General features: G+C 31.3%; 1 protein-coding gene across 2 annotated transcripts; it reads left to right on the forward strand.

The window, feature by feature from the left end:
* The first annotated feature begins 1593 nt into the window (after nucleotides 1-1593).
* Nucleotides 1594-14516, forward strand: scrt (scratch). 2 transcript variants are annotated; one of them, XM_074120033.1, is made up of 4 exons: nucleotides 1594-2169; nucleotides 11698-12325; nucleotides 13584-13810; nucleotides 14174-14516. In XM_074120033.1, the coding sequence occupies exons 1-4, from the start codon at nucleotides 1734-1736 to the stop codon at nucleotides 14407-14409; spliced, it is 1527 nt and encodes a 508-aa protein (XP_073976134.1). In that variant the 5' UTR covers nucleotides 1594-1733; the 3' UTR covers nucleotides 14410-14516. The 2 variants fall into 2 exon arrangements, with proteins under 2 accessions (XP_073976134.1, XP_073976135.1); XM_074120034.1 differs by having other exon boundaries at nucleotides 13587-13810.
* Nucleotides 14517-16119: the final 1603 nt, after the last annotated feature.

Consider the following 16119-nt stretch of genomic DNA (forward strand, 5'->3'; position numbering starts at 1 on the left):
GTTATTGTTTACTTCTATTATTCAAAACCAATTACGATTTTTGTTTATGAAAGTTATTGTGTACTTTACGATTCAAAGCCGATTATTAGCATTTATTTTTAGAGGAAGTTATTGTATACTCCTACGATTCAAAACCAATTACAATTTTTGTTTCCAGAAGTTATTGTGTACTTCTACGATTCAAAACCGATTATTAGCATTTATTTTTAGAAGTTATTGTGTACTTCTACGATTCAAAACCAATTACGATTTCTGTTTCCAGAAGTTATTGTTTACTTGTAAGAATCAAAACCGATTATTAAAAATTCTTTTCTTTTTTTTTTAGATGAAGAGAACTACAAATTTGAAGAGAAACTACGAAATAAAGAAAAGATAAATCTATATTTTGAGTTTCTAGTGCACAAAATTTATAAGAAGAAGAAGAAGAAAAGAAATTAATAATAAATTTAAAATTAAAGCAGCAAGAAAAGGTGACTTTGTGACGCAACAAGCTTTTCCAACCGAAACAACAAGTATAGACAACAAGTAGAAAAGCATTGTTGCTTCAAGTGGCGTGTGCTACAAGTTGTGTATGAATTTTCTATTTTATCTCTGTTTTTCCTGCTTGTTGGATGAAATTTTTTTTTTCCTTTATTATCTCTCATACTCCTGTAATTTAGGCTCTAAGGAATGTAAGTTCAATTTTATGTATGTATATTTAATTATTTTTTTTAATTTAATTTATTTTTTAAGTTTTGGGAGGGGGGAAAGTACACAGATTTAATTGGTACACGTTTTTAAACATATACCATACATATTTGTGGAATAGATAAATAAAACGGGCGATGAGAGGGGGGTGTATTTTTAAAGGTTTTTTTGGGGGGGGGGGGTGAGTAGGGGATTTGATGAATGGGAGTGTCATCAGAGGGCGTGTTTCTGTCAAGGTTCTGGTGGGGTATTTTTCATGGGAATAGTACGGTATACCCCGGTAGGGTGGGTGGGAAGGTGGGAGATGAAACTTGTAGGTCGCGCGGGTGATAAAGTAGGGGAGCCAGTAGATACTGCTGAATATGATGTTGCGCATGCTCAATAGGGCCATCGCCCCCTCTCCGACCGGCCAACCGATTCTATATAATGAGGACGGTTACATGTTTGCCGCACACAACCAAACCGCGTACCCCACCGACCAGTTGTTCGGTTTCTTGTTTTATTTTTGTGTATATGATTTTTGAGTTTTTTTTCCTTTCCTTCTCTCTCTCTCTCTCTCTCTCTGTCTCTCTCTCTCTAGTTCTCCACTGTAATCTCTCTCTATATCTCTTTTTCTATCTCTCAGTGCCTCATTGTCACTATATCTGTCCTATACACTGTAAAAGTGCCTATACTTGTTTTTTAAATCCAAAAAAGATTATTAATTTTTTACCATTGTCGGTGTTATTCGTACTAAAGAACTTAAGGAGACAAAAATCCCAGCAGTAAAAATCCCAATTCTAAAAAAAAAGGAATCAAAACTACGATCTTATTATCAGCCCCCTAATATCTGTTTTGAGTTCTATTTTAATTTTTTTGTTGTTATTCTGTTTTTTGTTAATTATTGAGTGCCATAACAATAGAAAAAAAACACTTCTGGAGATCCGACTTGAAGAAAAAAATATATATATATATATTAGAACAAAGAAGATTTCAAGCACAATAATTCAAAAAGCAACTACAGATTAAAACAAAGGATTATGTTAAACATGAACATGTGAAAAGATATGCCCAGGTGTTTGATGGCAATGAAAAAGTGGAAGGGGTATCAATGGGGCTGTCCACCCGATCAACAAGGTATTCAACAAAATGCAACCACTGTAGCTACTATAACGTCAACAGCAACACCAGCAACAACAACATCAGGTCATCATGATGTTTTGACAAATAATAATAACAATAATAGTTTAAATCATCCACACCATCAACATCATCAGCCACACCATCATCATACCGCAGATGAAGAAGATGAAGAGATTGATGTAGTCGGTGATACGCCAACAACAACAACGACAAGTCCAAATAATAATGCACATTGTTGGGGGCCATCATCGCCAACTGCAGCGGCCACAGCACCAAGTCCACCGCCGCATCATCATCACCATCAAACCACCACTCAACAATCACCGCATGATCGTATACCGCCCATCATTTATCATAGTGGTATGTATAATGAGATTTTTTTGCTTCTATTTTTTTTTTTTTTACTTTATTTGCTTTCTTTGTATTTTAATTAACTTTATAGCCCAAAAACACCACAGTAAAAATATTGTAAAATAGTTAATACAAATAAGTAACATAGCATAACTAAATCGCCTTTCGTTTTAAATATAAGTCGGTTTAAATAGAAAAGAAATCAAAGTAATATTTCCTGCAATACATGGCTGTGTTGTCAATATAGCATAACTAAATCGCCTTAAAACAACTAAAGCAGTTATCAAGTTAGTTATTACTTTATTTAAGTAGTTTATAATTTAGCATAACTTAATCTCTCTCTCTCTCTCTCTTTCTCTCTCTTTTTAAGTCGGTTTTACTAGAAATTTAGAAAAGATAAAAAGTAACATTTCAAGCTTTGTTTAAACATAAATATAATTAATTTTTGTTTCTAAATAGGAGCCCGTTTTTAATACAAAGTTATTACCGCAATCCTTTAATACATGTATGTGTTACCAAATAGCATAACTAATTGTTCAATTCTTTTCCTATAGGGTGAAACAAGTTTATGTAAATGTAACAACTAATAAACTAACTTTTTTGTTTTTTTTTTATACTATGCTGTGTTTTGAACATTGCATAACTAAAGTTTTATTTGTTTAAATTATCAATGAGTTTGGTTTTCATAGCAGGCAGAAATTTAGTTGCTTTACTTAAAAAATTGCATAACTACCTTTATAAGCGGTTTTTCTATAATTTGTCTATTTCATTAATCAACTTAAAATTATAGTAACCAAAATTTACAATACAAAAATCGATTCTGAATGACTTTTTAATGTAAATGAAGTTTTTTAATTTTCTCACTTAAAATAAAAAAACACCCAATAATTTTCCCCATTATTACAAAAATCACGTTTCCAATTTTTGAAATTAACAAGTCTCTACATGCATACCTTATTAATCTTAAATTTTTTTAAATCTTTGATGGAAGGATTTTATAATTAATTTTATTTAGACATAAATTTTTTTATCTTTTAAAATATTTTGGTTGAATAAAGAAAAACGATAATTTAGAAGAACACTTAGTGGGTAAAAAAAAAAAAATAAAGTTGTGCAAAAATTTTTACTAAACCCTTCAATGGAGAAAAATAAAAAAAAAAATAAAAGTAACCCTTCAAAAAACTAAAGGGGATTAGTAACGGGGCCGCGTAGCTAAAGTGGTGGGGGAATGAGTGCAGTAAATTTTGTGTATAGAGTGGGGATAACTAGGGGGATGACTGTGTAGAGGGTTGATTTTCTCCCTTCAGTGCAAGCCAGGTCGGCAAACACGGTGGGCCACTTATATGTAGGCTAGAGGGGAAACCCTCAGTCCCGTTTTTATTTATTAATTTTTTTTTTTTGTTTTTTAAATTTTTAATTTTTCCAAATTATATTAATTAATTAATTTATTTATTTATTATTTTTTTAATTCTTCCATTTTCTTGCCAAATATAAGTAATCCACCGAACAAAAAAAAAAAAAGGTTTGCCAACCTGAAATATTTTTTTTCCCTAGTTATCATCTTGATTTGATTTTTTTTTTTACTTCGCATCATCGTTGCATTTCCGTATTTACGTGAGTAATTTTTATATTTATATTTCTGTGTGCATGTGGTTTAAATTTTTAAAAGTAGATCAATAATTTTTAATTTTGATTTATTGATCATTTTTTAAGTTTTGGGTATTTATTTCTAGTTTCCTTCTTAGACAACCTTTTTCTGGATAAATAAATAAAGAAATAAATAAAGAAAAAGTACCTCAAAATAGCTCTTGACCGTGTGCTCTAGTTTTATTCGTTATTGATTCGCGAATGCAGTTATATATTTTAGCAAAAGACTTTTAAATTTCTTTCATTTTCAAATTATGTGTATATTTCAAGTTTTGAAATGATGGATAAAAATGTTTAGTAACAAATTACAGTTGATAAATTTTTTTTAATTAATTCTCTGCATCTAAATATTATTAATTAATCTAAGCATTAAAGGATTAAAAACATTGACCAAACTCTAAAAAAAAAAAAAAAAAAAAATTTAAAAAATAATTAATTTAAAAAAAAAATTAATTTAATAAATAAAAAACTATCAGATTCTAGAAACACATAAACTTATCAACTGTAAAACAATTACATAAAAATGACTTTTCAAAACTTTAATGTTAGGTATCGATAAACAAAATAAATCGAGCAAATAAATCGACAAACTGAAAATTATTTGGTCAAATTAATTTTTATTAATAACAAAAAAAAAAAAAGCTATATCGAAAATATGTAATATTAAATCAAATAAACTACTTAAGTGTTTGTTACGTACTGCTTTGGGGGAGAATGGAAGGGGGGTGATCGGAGAATCGTTACTTATTAACTATTACCTATTTACGTCTCCGTTTATTGCGTTTTTTTTTTTTGGGTCAATATTTTATTAATAATATTGCTTTCTAGAAAAGAAAATTAATAATGATTTCTTTTGACATTTAGAAGCTATAATTTTAGATGTAGTTGAACGATTTTTCAATGAAATCAAATTAGGAAACTACTTAAAGTGATCAATAATATCATTTCTTATTCTTTGCCCTTAGTAATTCGATAAATAAATTACAGTTTTTTTTTTGGTAACAATTATTATTTTCGTATTTGTATTTATGTGTTTTTACCCATTTTTTTTTTTTTTTTTATCATTATTATTAATCGCGCAGTTTTTCGATTTTAAATTTTCACATAGAATATACAATTAAATGTCTCTTGAAAAACACGAATAAGTGGCTTTAAAAATTTTGAAAAAGAGGGACTTTTATAAAAAGAAAAAGCTACATACCCATGGTCAGCATAATTCAAAAAGCATGATTTATGATTTTAAATAATTTTTAAGAAAAAAACCCTATTATAAAATTTTTTTTGAGAAAAATCAATCTACAGAAAATGCCTCCACTAAATCGATTTATTATCGATCTACTTACTCGATTTTTCTGTTTGTGGATTTATATTTTCTATTTTTTTTTTTTTTTTTTTTGGGCACTGATTGCATTGAAGTAAATCTTTAATTTTAATTTTGGACCTGTTTTCTCAGAAGGCTTTATTTGTGAAGAAGAGTGGTGGTAACGATTTCCTTGCGCCAGTTATATAATAATAAAAATCAAAATAGAATTTAAAAAAACCCCGGAAGTAATATTTTCCTTTTTATTATATATTACAAAATTGACCAACAAAAAAATGCATTTTATTGCGTAATATTAAACTTGTCCAATAAGACGACAGTTTTTTCTTAGGGTTGATCGACATAAAACTACCCCCAAAAAAACGTACCGTTATAAAATACCGAACGTTGAAAATTATTTAGAATATAAAGATGCCATCAACCGTATCTTAGTTTAACACTAAAAAATATATTCTTAATAAGATTTGAATTTATTCATTTATTTTTTATTAAGGATTTTTTTTTAAATCTTAAATTGTTTTAAAGAAACTAAAGTACTTCTTTTTATATTTGCTATAATTTTCTCAAAAACCAACATTTTATTATTATTATTATTATTATTACAATATTACGACGATCGAAGGGCCACTTTACTCGATTTCTTACTGAATCGATTGTTTTTGTTTTTCTTTTATAGTGAACATATAGAATGTTAACATTTTGATCAAAGTATCAAATAATTGAATAATTAATAATTAAATATATTTCATTAAAAATTATTAACAATAAATGTTCATAAAAATCTAGAAAATGTTGTTACTGATCCACATCCATCTAATCTACATTATTGGAACACTAAAGAACTAACAAAGCACTAATTTTGCCTATCGATATAGAGACAGCTTCAACATGAAAAAAAAATCGATTGTAGTCCCTTAGATATTTCTATAGAAGATACAACGATAGTCATAACCTAGATTTCCCCCCCCCCTCTTCGCACTCTTTACTGAACAGTCAACCCATCTGAAAGATCTGTAATATGGCCAAACAGGACCAATCATCAATTTCTTTTACTATATACGCGAAAAGTAGTTGGTGAGTTTTACGTCATCAAAATCGTTATATTTCTTAACTTCTGGAATTACTCCTGAAAGTTTTGAAAGCTCCTGAAAGGCAATTTCTTTTTAATTGAGCTTTAACTAGAAATAAATCGAGATTCCCTGGACAAGAGAGACAAAAAATTTAGCAAATGTCCCTGGAATGTACGTGTTCGTATTATTAAAAAATTTAAAGTCAATTCGAAATATTTACTCTAAAGTGATTAAGCTAATTCCGATAATGGATAAAGTTAGAAACCAGTTAGGGATATAAAATAAAAGGAAAAAGGAAGTATGATGGATCAAATAACGATATTATCCAGAATAGCGGATCTAACCACATTTCCAACAAAGTAATTCTTAGTTTCCGTACAGCTTATAATTCTAGGAGCCCTTTTGGGGCACCAGGAGATCCTACACGTCAGGGGAAAACAAGTCAACGGGATGATTCTATTCCTGAATGCAGTAGAATGCAGATTGTACCGGAAGTAATGAGCCCAAAGAATGGCGTAGAATGTAGGTTTCAGTGAGCGAGTAAGTTTGTGATGATTATGATGATAATCCTAGAGTATACTACACAAAAACCAAGTAGATGTACATCTTCAACTTAGGCTGGGGAACTTACAAGACAAGGCAAGATGCCTGAAGTAGACTTCTAGGTCTACCACCAACCTCTAAGGAGTTTTCTTGACGAATGACTTTTAACTGACTATTTTTAATTTGAAACCCACTTCGCCCAAAAGGAGTAAATAAAACAACTTTTAAATTAATTTCAGTCAAAAAGTTTTTAGAGCCGGAAGTAATGATATCTATATGCACTTCTTCATCTTCAAGTTTATATACGTGTGTATGGAGTTGCCGCGCTCACGTAGTTATCAAATTGAATTACTAAACTCTAATCAAAAAGCCTTCTTCTTCTTCTTCTTCTGTTACCACCGTTTTCACTATAACAGCCGCTCCTTAAGAGAAAGAGCACAGTTAACAGCCTTACAACAGAAAAGTTATGGTGGGCTGTAAAATGAGAGTAAAACATCTCTTTCTAGCTTTTGATAATGAAGATGTTCAAAGTAGGTAAAGGTATAAGCTGAAGGAAGTAGGTAGAAAACAAGATAATAAGTTAGAAGACCAAGAAAATGAGTACTGCAAGAGAAAGTGTGAGAAAACGAACGGAATCAGAAGAAGAGAAAATAAGTTTGCAATGAGATAAAACAATTCTGAAAGCTAGTTCTGAGTTTATTTTGCCCCGTAACAATGTTAAAGTGTCTTTCTCTAATACTTTCTCATATTAGAGAAAGGTGGGAACTTTTTCATATATGTGAGAATATCCATTCTCATTTTCTCTTTTTTTTTCTCGCACCTCTTTATTCCAAGAATAACTTTTCATAGTTCCCAACATTTCTTTAAAACATTTCGTAACATTCCTTTAACACAAACAGCTGAGCAACTAGACGAACTATGTTCAAAAGCTCCAGAATGTTTTTGTGTTTTGGTTCAACATTTATTTCGAAATTAATAAATTTTAACTCGTTGCATTATTTTTTCTTCATCGTATTTTCCAATTCAGAAAACGAGTGTTTTAAGACGTAAATTGTGGAATCCATAAACAAGCTTCTACTTCGTATTAAGTATTATTTCATCAAAAACTCCCAAAACGATTTTATTTTTTTTTGCAAAGTTTTGCTTTAAGTTTACGCAACTGTAGTCTGTAATGATTGTGTGAAGCCAGTAAAAACGAAGATCGAAGAAAGATCGATTTCTTTTTTTTTTCGCACGGAAACTGGACAAAAATTTGGAAAGCTCTTTGGAACAGAAAGGCACATTGGTCGGCTGCTAGCAAATACCAAAAAAAGAAATAAGGACTAAGATATTAGTATTTTGGCCGTGCCCAAAGAACTTGGTATTCAGACACGTTCATTCTGCTTACTTTTCCCAACAAAGCTTGGGCGCTTGAAGCGTGGCTCTTTGTATAAGAGGAGAAGATCCCCAGCAGTTCAGAGTAACCTCAACAGGGCGTCCAGAACGTTCAGCGTCACTTGTGCCCATATGGCCACTCCGAAAATTTTGAAACCACTTATAAACTGTTCTAATCGAAGGTGCAAAGTCACCATAATGTTTATCAAGCTTCTCTTTAGTCTCCTCAGGCGTTTTGCCTTTCATAAAGTAGTGTTTAATCAACACATGAAATTCTTTTTCGTCCATTTTTTGAAAATCACTCGACTTCCTCGATTCAAACGAACGCCAAACACAAAGAAATAGACCGATCTGGCTGAAACTTGGTGTGTGTTCTTCCAAGAGATGCTACTAACTAAACATAACCTCGATACGCGCCAGTAGTGCTATCTCTCAGACTTTGCACGGACTTTTCAAACGACCCTCGTAATTGTTTAAAAATAAAGAAAAAGTTTTTTAATCATTATATGCTTTCACGAAACCTAATTCATGGTTAAGCCCCGCTTAACTGCCAACTTAACCGCATAGAAAAGTAAAAAAAAAAAAAATAATAATCGCCAATTTTTTCAGGCGGGGCTAAACGTCCAACTACCAATTAGGTGTCGTGTACGGAGGCGACTAGCAAACATACTTTACTGTAAATGCCTCATATTAAACCATTAAATAAAATCCAAGGGCTAGAGACCGGGAATCGAACCCACTAAACCAACAACACATCTTAGCATTGCGGGTCTAGTCTCTTAACCGCCTAACATACTTTACTATAAATTTCTCAAATTAACCATTAAATAAAACACAAGGCCTAGACACCGGGGAATCGAACCCACTAAACCAACAACACATCTTAGCATTGCGGGTCTAGTCTCTTAACCGCCTAACATACTTTACTATAAATTTCTCAAATTAACCATTAAATAAAACACAAGGCCTAGACACCGGGGAATCGAACCCACTAAACCAACAATACATCTTAGCATTGCGGGTCTAGTCTCTTAACCGCCTAACATACTTTACTATAAATTTCTCATATTAACCATTAAATAAAATCCAAGGTCTAGACACCGGGGAATCGAACCCACTAAACCAACAATACATCTTAGTATTGCTAGTCTTGCCTATAACCGCCTAACATACTTTACTATAAATTTCTCATATAACCCATTAAATAAAATCCAAGGTCTAGACACCAGTAATCGAACCCATTAAACCAACAATACATCTTAGCATTGCGGGTCTAGTCTCTTAACCGCTCGGCTACCGTGGCGCCTTAACCGCATAGTTGGTGTAGTCAAAATAAAATAAACAATAAGTACTATCTTAAAAATGAAAATTTAATCACAAAGCATTACTTCGTTACCCAGCCTTAAAGTTTCTTAACATAAATAATTATTTTTTTTTCAAGTTGTCACAATTTAAGTTTCTTGCTTAATTGTTGAAGTTAGTAGATATTACTTGAAAACAACGACATTCCCGTAACCGCTAGTTACGTAAGTAAATTTAAGTAGTTTGTAATAAAAAGACAGATAACTTCAATATAAATATAATATAATTTTAGAAAACTAAAAAAAAAATTTGTCATTAAAAAAAGTGTCACTTTTCATATTTGAAATTTGGTTACATATTTAGTCTTTGTCAACATTTTATTGATAAAAAAAAACTATAAATTTTACAATGAAATAGCCCTTTAATGGAAATCTCAAGACTACTTCAGGCTAGAAATGCCCTTAATGGAGAATTTATTTGGAGAAAAATTGGCAATTAATTTGTAGTAGAAATATTTAAACGCCATAAGTGTATGACGTTTAACAAAAAATCGCCATTAATGAGAGATATTAAAAATATTAAATAAATAAATAAATAAATAAAAGACAGAAAATCAATCCAAAATAGATCAGCTGATTTCAAACAGTAGCTTAATGGCGGGTCTAAAGATGGTGCCAAATACAAGACAAATATTAAATTTGATTATTTATTTATTTTTTTTTTAGCGAGTTATTCACAGCTTTGTGTTGTGCTAAATTTGTGTTGGTCACAGACAGATAGACTTGAGGGGCACCCTCATACGGGAGCATTTTAGGGGAAAATAAAATTGTTTTATTTTGAGAGGGGGGTTTAGGAGATCTGAAAAGGGGACATTTCTGGTTCATAACTTGAAATTTCATGAAAAATTTTATACAATCACATTTCTGTTGCCTAGGTTACAGGAAGTCGAAAAACTTTCGAGAAATGATGGATTAAATGTTTCAGCATAAAAAGATAACTTAGAATTTAAAAAAAAAAAAAAACTATGAACTTTAATCTAAGTATAGCAAAACTTGTAAATAAAGCACAAGGGTTCCAAGAAACTTCTTGGTTATTAGTCTATCTTGTCGACAAATTACTTGTCAAATGCAATCCAACCAACTAACCTCCCTCTTTCCCCACGACAAAGTCCCTTCAATTGTGTCTAGTAACATCCTGATGGAGAACTTAAGTTTACTTGCAATAATGAGTACAAACAAAGTGAACTGAACTAGAGAGTTTCAACTGCATTGCTCTTCCGGTATACTGTGTGGCGGGCTGAGTTAGTACGTAGGATTGCCAGGGCAAACAAGTAGACAAGAAACCTCCCATCCAGCAGGTGGGTTCCGGTGTAGTTTTGCCAGTAACTTTATACTTTAGGCAAAGTTTACTGGAGAAGAAGAGGGAGAGACAAGCGCCGTTGCTATAGATACCCATGTTCAAAACTTATGGCAGATTGCATGTGCAACGGAAATTTATTATTAATTCATGATTAATATTTCCTGTATGCCTCTTTCATTCTCTCTCTGTCTCTCTCTCACACTCATATTGGATCCAAAATAATTTATTTCTCAATCAATAAACAGAACTAGATAAAGAAGATGAACATTTTTCAACCAATGACATCTATAGCTTTACAGGAACATTAATCCCTAGGCTTTAGTAAAGTGTGAGGTAAAGGATTCTATTGTTTCCGATTCAGGCCCCTTGGATTTTATTTAAATTGTTATTAGGATGAATTTATAATAAAGTAGAATAAGTTAACTAAACAACTCTGTTCGAGAAAAAAAACAAACTAAAATCAGGTGTTTTAAACCTTAAAAACAGTTCTGCCCCAAAACGTTCAACCCGGCGCCACGTTAGCCAAGCGGTTAAGAGACTAGACCCGCAATGCTAAGATGTATTGTTGGTTTAGTGGGTTCAATTTCCCCAGTCTAGGCCTTAGATTTTATTTAATGGTTAATATGAGAAATTTATAGTAAAGTATGTTAGGCGGTTAAGAGATTAGACCCGCAATGCAAAGATGTATTGCGGTACTAGTCTAGGTCTTGGATTTTATTTAATGGTTAATATGAGAAATTTATAGTAAAGTATGTTTGCTTAGTCGCCTCCGTCCACGACACCTAATTTGGTAGTAGGACGTAAAGCCCGCCTGAAAAAATAGGCAATTACTTTAGTTTCAACCCACCTAATATTGTCCAATAAGTGCAGTCGGTGATGTTTGATGCATTTTGATGGTTTTATTTTCTTCCTTTTTTACAGGATATGTGCAAGACTTATCCCACTACACGGCCTATCTTCCACGAGAACCTTCGGCAACACCACCCTCTTATGCAACACTCCAACCGGCCACTGAATTACCCACTACAACCACAACTAGCAACAACAACAATACCTCCGCCGTTAATACGCTCACCTCTACACGACACAAATCACTAGCAATGACGTTCACCAGTACTGGCGCAGCGTTATCATTGCCGCCAAAAAAGAAGGACATATATCGGCCTTATTCATTGGATGATCGACCTACACAACAACAACAACAAACCACGCCAACGTCAGCGCCAACTACACCCACGACGGTGATCAGCGCTACAGGTTTTCGCGAAGAAGATATATCAGCCGCTCATGCAATACTTGATCTGAGTGCCTCTACCCCACCCTTAGCTTCTAGTCATCATCCTCATGATCACCATCATCCCCACCACCATCATCACCATCATCAACAACAACAACAACAACAACAACATACGCATCATTCCACGAACAATAATGGTCCAGAGAAACCTATACCAACCAAGACGGTAGCCTATACATACGAGGCGTTCTTTGTCAGCGACGGCCGTTCTAAAAGGAAAACTAATGAAGTTCAGCCTGATCTAAAGCAAAGGTTAATATCATAAGTCTTTTCGTTTAATATAAGGCATTGGAGCCCTAGTTTTTTTTTTCTTCAGTGCACTGCCAGCCTCTAAGTAGTCTGCTCCCATTAAAGACAACTCTGTCCTTCACCGGACAAGTAAGAACCTCCAAGGGAGAGAAACATCTAAGGACTGAACCCGCTAACCACTAAGCTAATCTCTTTCCTTATCAAAAATTAAGCAAAAAAAGCCCTATTTCCTGTTTTAACACTCGAACTATCCCAGTAGAGCGTTCTTCTTCAGCTGTCTTCTTTTTCTTCCGTTAATCTCTCTTTTGCTCGCCTTCATATTCACTTATCTTAGTTCTATTCTTTAAAAATGAATTCTTACAGTTTGGACTCCCATTCAAATTAACACAATTTTTATCTCTCATAATTTTTTCAAATAGATGCTCCTTGATAGGAGAACCATTTAAAAAACTTGTTTAAAATAAGCTCATCAGCGGTACCCGAGATAATTGTTCCTGGTCTACGAGATAAAAGCTCTTCTTCGGTTTCTACCTTCCATATCTCCGAAGATTACGATCACATTCTGAAGCAATCTCAGATTTAGTATTCTCGCTGGGAAAAAATCGAAGACTTCTTTGTTCGTCATGAGTGATAGCAGTTTACGATTGCTATCATTAAGTTCGCTTCCTGTAAATCAACATATTTTTTTTCCTCTGAACATTTCAACTTGGCTTCGAATCCTTCCTTTAACTTTTTGATAAAAATAGAACCCTACCATAAATAAATAAGTACTTAAAATTTGGAAGCCCAAAAAACCGGCATTTGTCTAAAATCAATAAATGCCCAATTTCTTTCCTTTTGTAAAAGATATTGAATGCAGGGAAAAGTTTTCCTCCCTTGCAAAATACACAGCTTCTTTGAGCGTGAAAAAGACCTCCTAGAGGTTTATCTTAGGGTATTTTGATCCTCTTTACCCCCTAGCTACAACAACGCATCCTCATCTGTTAATGCTTTCTTCTCGTTTTTGGCGTTTGATATGTATGAATTTCTTATCAGTTTGGATATACGCAATCAATCATCTTACTTGTCAATTCCATTAATGCACTTTTCCCTTAACGCCCGCTTTCAAAACTAAATTCGTTCTGTTTTTCTCACTGATCAATTTATATACTTTTAGAAATTTTTTTTTTTTTTTTTTTAACAAAAAAATTTTCTTCGGAATTAGGAAAACAATTATTAATTTTCTGTTTTTTGTTTTTCTTTCTGTTTTCCTCCACCTAAGCAGGTACACTTGTTCAGAATGTGGAAAACAATACGCAACATCGTCCAACCTGTCCAGGCATAAACAAACGCATCGTAGTTTAGATTCACAATCGGCCAAGAAGTGCAACACCTGTGGTAAAGCTTATGTCAGTATGCCAGCGCTTGCTATGCATCTGTTGACGCATAAATTGAGCCATGCTTGCGGGGTGTGCGGGAAACTATTTTCACGGCCTTGGTTATTACAAGGTAGGTAAATATTTTTTTCTATTATTATTTTTTCTAAGCTTTAATGTCAACATTTTTTAGTGCCATTAAAATAGGTATCAGAAACCAGAACAATTTTTGAAAATTCATTTTTGGCAACGTTTTTCTTGAAAACTAAACAGTGAGTCATTAAAGAAAATTCAAATAGTAGATATTTCCCATTATTGTTAATAAAATGAAAAATTATATCAAAGTTCCGGTACTTAATTGATCTAAAAAAAAAAAAAAATTGCTTGGTACTTAGCAGTTTAAGGCACTAGTTAAGTTTTGACATTCAATATAAATTACGAAAACCCAAAAAACAACAACAACAACAACAAAACCTGAACATCCTCCCTTTTCCAGGTCATCTACGATCACACACTGGAGAGAAACCATACGGATGTGCACATTGTGGTAAAGCGTTCGCAGATCGTTCAAATCTACGCGCACATATGCAAACACATTCGTCTGATAAAAATCACCAATGCAATAGATGTCATAAAACGTTTGCATTAAAATCTTATCTAAACAAACATCTAGAATCTGCATGCCTTGCTGAACCAACAGTTGGTGGTGAACTTGTGTCACCTGTTTCATAATATTAATTAAAAAATAATAATAATAAAAATAAACAATTGAAATTAATAAAAAAAACAATAATAATAAAAAATAAAAGATTAGAATATATTAATATAATAAATATTTTTCCAAAAAGAAAAAGAAAAAATAAAGAAAAGTTTATTATATTAAAAGAATTAGCACCGTCCAATACCGTCGTCCAAAGAAAAAGTATAAAAGAAAAAAAAGAAAATTCCCCCTTTTCCTTTTTTCAATCATTGTTTTTCCCAATTTATATATAAAATGTATAAATAAATTAAAGAGAAAAAATAAAATGCCCTTTAAAAAGTTAACTTTTCTTTGAAAACAACTTTACTAATCATATTTCTAGTCATTTAAAAAGAAAAAAAAAAAATCAAAAACCACCAAAAATTAAATTAATACGAATAAATTAATATAAAACTTCACAAACTTCTGTATCTTTCAAAAAAATAAATTAATTAATAAAGTTCTCCAAAACAAATTACTATATAATAGAATTTATAATTATTAAAATTTATTAGAGCGACTAAATTTAAGAATAAAAATTAAATTAAAAAAAAAATTAATTTAAAAATAATAAAATTCCATAAATAATAAAATAATTATCTGCAAATTAATTGCATGATTAATTTTATAGTTTATATTTTCAATTAAGGTAATAAAATATTTTAAAAAAAAATAAAAAAAGGTCTTCGAGTTTGGAATAAATAAAATACAAATTTCCAATCTCAAAACGTTTCGCTAAACAACGAATCTTTGTAATTAAAAAAAAATAAATAAATGCACATTTAGACATTTAGTCATAAGATTTTTAAAAAAAATTAATCTAGTCTTTATTTTACTAGTCATTCTAACTTTCTGGTCATCAAACTTCTTTTTCTAGTCATCAAGCTACGCTTAATCATTAAATTTATTCTAGTCATCAAACTTTTTTTTTTTCTTTCTAGTCATTTTTTTTTTCTAGTCATCAAAAAAAAAAAATGTGTTAGTCATTACACTTTTTCTATTCATATAGTTCTGCTAGTCATCAAACTTTTTTCTAGTCATTAAACGTAAGTATTATTTAATTTTTTCTAGTCATTCAACTTTTTTCCCTAGTCATCAAACTTTTTTCTAGTCATTAATCGTCAGTTTTATTTAATTTTTTCTAGTCATTAAACCTTATTTTTGCCTAGTCATCAAACTCTTTTCTAGTCATTAAACGTAAGTTTTATTTACATTTTCTAGTCATTAAACCCTTTTTTTTTGGCCTAGTCATCAAACCTTTTATCTAGTCATTAAATTTTTTTCCTAGTCATCAAACTTTTTTTTTAGTCATAATACATTTCTAGATCATTTAGTCTCTCTCTCTTATTTTAAGTTTTGAATCTATTTTAATGTGAATTTAATGCCTGAAATTTTTGGTTTGTACTTCTTTTTTTAAAAATATTAAAATTACCAACGAAATTATTACAACGACTTTATTATGATTTTTTTTGATAATAAATAATGGTTGGCCTTAATTAATTTTTTTTTTAATAAAGTATAATTAATTTGCTCAGATGACAATTCTTTTTTAATTTTTTGTCTTTTTACTTTTTATGTTCAAAGCACATTTAACCGTGCCATACATGAGCTAGTCGAAACCAAAGATTATGTACATTTGTAGAAAGCAATTAGTAATTTATAAAAATTAGTAAATAGCTTAAAAATACTCAAAACAAAATTAA

This window comes from Rhodnius prolixus, unplaced genomic scaffold, assembly GCF_049639745.1.
Source record: "Rhodnius prolixus isolate KJV_2025 unplaced genomic scaffold, Rpr scaffold_2, whole genome shotgun sequence".
Lineage (NCBI taxonomy): Eukaryota > Metazoa > Arthropoda > Insecta > Hemiptera > Reduviidae > Rhodnius > Rhodnius prolixus.